We start from the raw sequence: 1,348 nt of genomic DNA, 5'->3' as shown, positions 1-1,348 counted from the left end.
TCCAAAGAGCAATAAGTTAGGAAAGATCTTGATAACAAGTCGCCATGCAGAAGTTGCGAGGCTAGCCAACCATAACAGAGAACCCCACGTATTGCGTTTTCTAACTCACCAAGAAAGTTGGTTGCTATTTAGGTTAGAGGTATTTGGTGAGCCTGTCTGCCCTTCTAAGTTGGAAGAACATGGAAAACTTATTGTTGATCAATGCGATAGACTCCCTCTTGCAATAGTTGTGATTGCTGGGATTCTTGTTAAAAAGACCTCTGCTGGAGATTTGAATGCCACAGAAAAACAATGGAGAAAGGTGCGCGAAAGAGTGAAATACTATATTAATGAAGACCCAGAAAAGCGAATGGAAAAGATCATATCATTGAGTTACAACAAGTTACCTTATCACTTAAGACCATGCTTTCTGTATTTCGGGATGTTCCCCGAAGACTTTGAGATACCGGTCCAGAAACTGATTCTCATGTGGATTGCTGAAGGATTCATACAGAAAAAGAATGATATAAGCTTGGAGGAGACTGCGCAGGACTATTTGGAGGAGCTTATCAGCAGGAACCTAGTAATGGGTGACAAGAAGAGCCTCGATGGTCGAATCAAAAGTTGCCGCATTCATGACATGCTACGGGAGTTCTGCAAGAACGAATCTGGAAATGATCAAGAAAAGTTGTTCCAGGAGATTAAAATGAGTGATGAAGGGATTTTTGTACCTTCAATTTCCGAGGTACAAAACTACCGTCGCCTTAGTATACATTCCCATTTTCTGAGCTTCATTTCATCAAAACCTTATGGTCCACGGGTCCGCAGTCTTTTCTCCAAGGAAGAAATGACCTTACCACTTAAAAACATTTCATCCATCCCCGCGGCCTTCAAATTGCTCAGAGTTTTAGATGTCAAGTCCTTCAAGTTCACTAAATTTCCGAAGGACCTTACCGATTTGGTTCATTTGAGATACATTGCTTTGTCTAGTGATTTTACAGTCCTTCCCAAGTCCATAACCAAAATTTGGAACCTACAAACCCTGATAGTTGATACGACATCACGTACTCTTGAAATCAATGCAGACCTATGGAACATGATCAATTTGAGACATCTCAAGACAAATGCATCTTCCATTTTGCCAAAGCCATCAGAAGTTACTAAACAAGGTGGTAGCGAAGAGCTTCAAACACTTGGTATGATATCGACCCAGAATTGTACCGAAGATGTGTTTGGCAGGGCCTGTAACTTGAAGAAACTGGGCATTCGCGGTCAAATAGCAGCCCTGGCACGCTGCAGGGGCCTGGAAAAACTGCGTAATCTTAGAAAACTGAAGCTTTTTAATGATGTAAGATTTGGTTCAACTTCA

General features: G+C 41.5%; 1 protein-coding gene across 1 annotated transcript; it reads left to right on the top strand.

Moving 5' to 3' along the window:
• Positions 1-50: 50 nt before the first annotated feature.
• On the top strand, positions 51-1,342 carry LOC140969057 (putative late blight resistance protein homolog R1A-10; the record flags this gene model as incomplete). The annotated part of the gene is made up of 1 exon (XM_073430270.1): positions 51-1,342. A coding segment is annotated over one exon (1,292 nt), but the record flags the coding sequence as incomplete, so codon positions are not given.
• Between the last annotated feature and the right edge of the window lie 6 nt (positions 1,343-1,348).

Source organism: Primulina huaijiensis, unplaced genomic scaffold, assembly GCF_012295235.1.
Source record: "Primulina huaijiensis isolate GDHJ02 unplaced genomic scaffold, ASM1229523v2 scaffold40175, whole genome shotgun sequence".
In the NCBI taxonomy this organism is placed as follows: Eukaryota; Viridiplantae; Streptophyta; class Magnoliopsida; order Lamiales; family Gesneriaceae; genus Primulina; species Primulina huaijiensis.
This window is presented reverse-complemented; position numbering and strand designations above follow the sequence as displayed.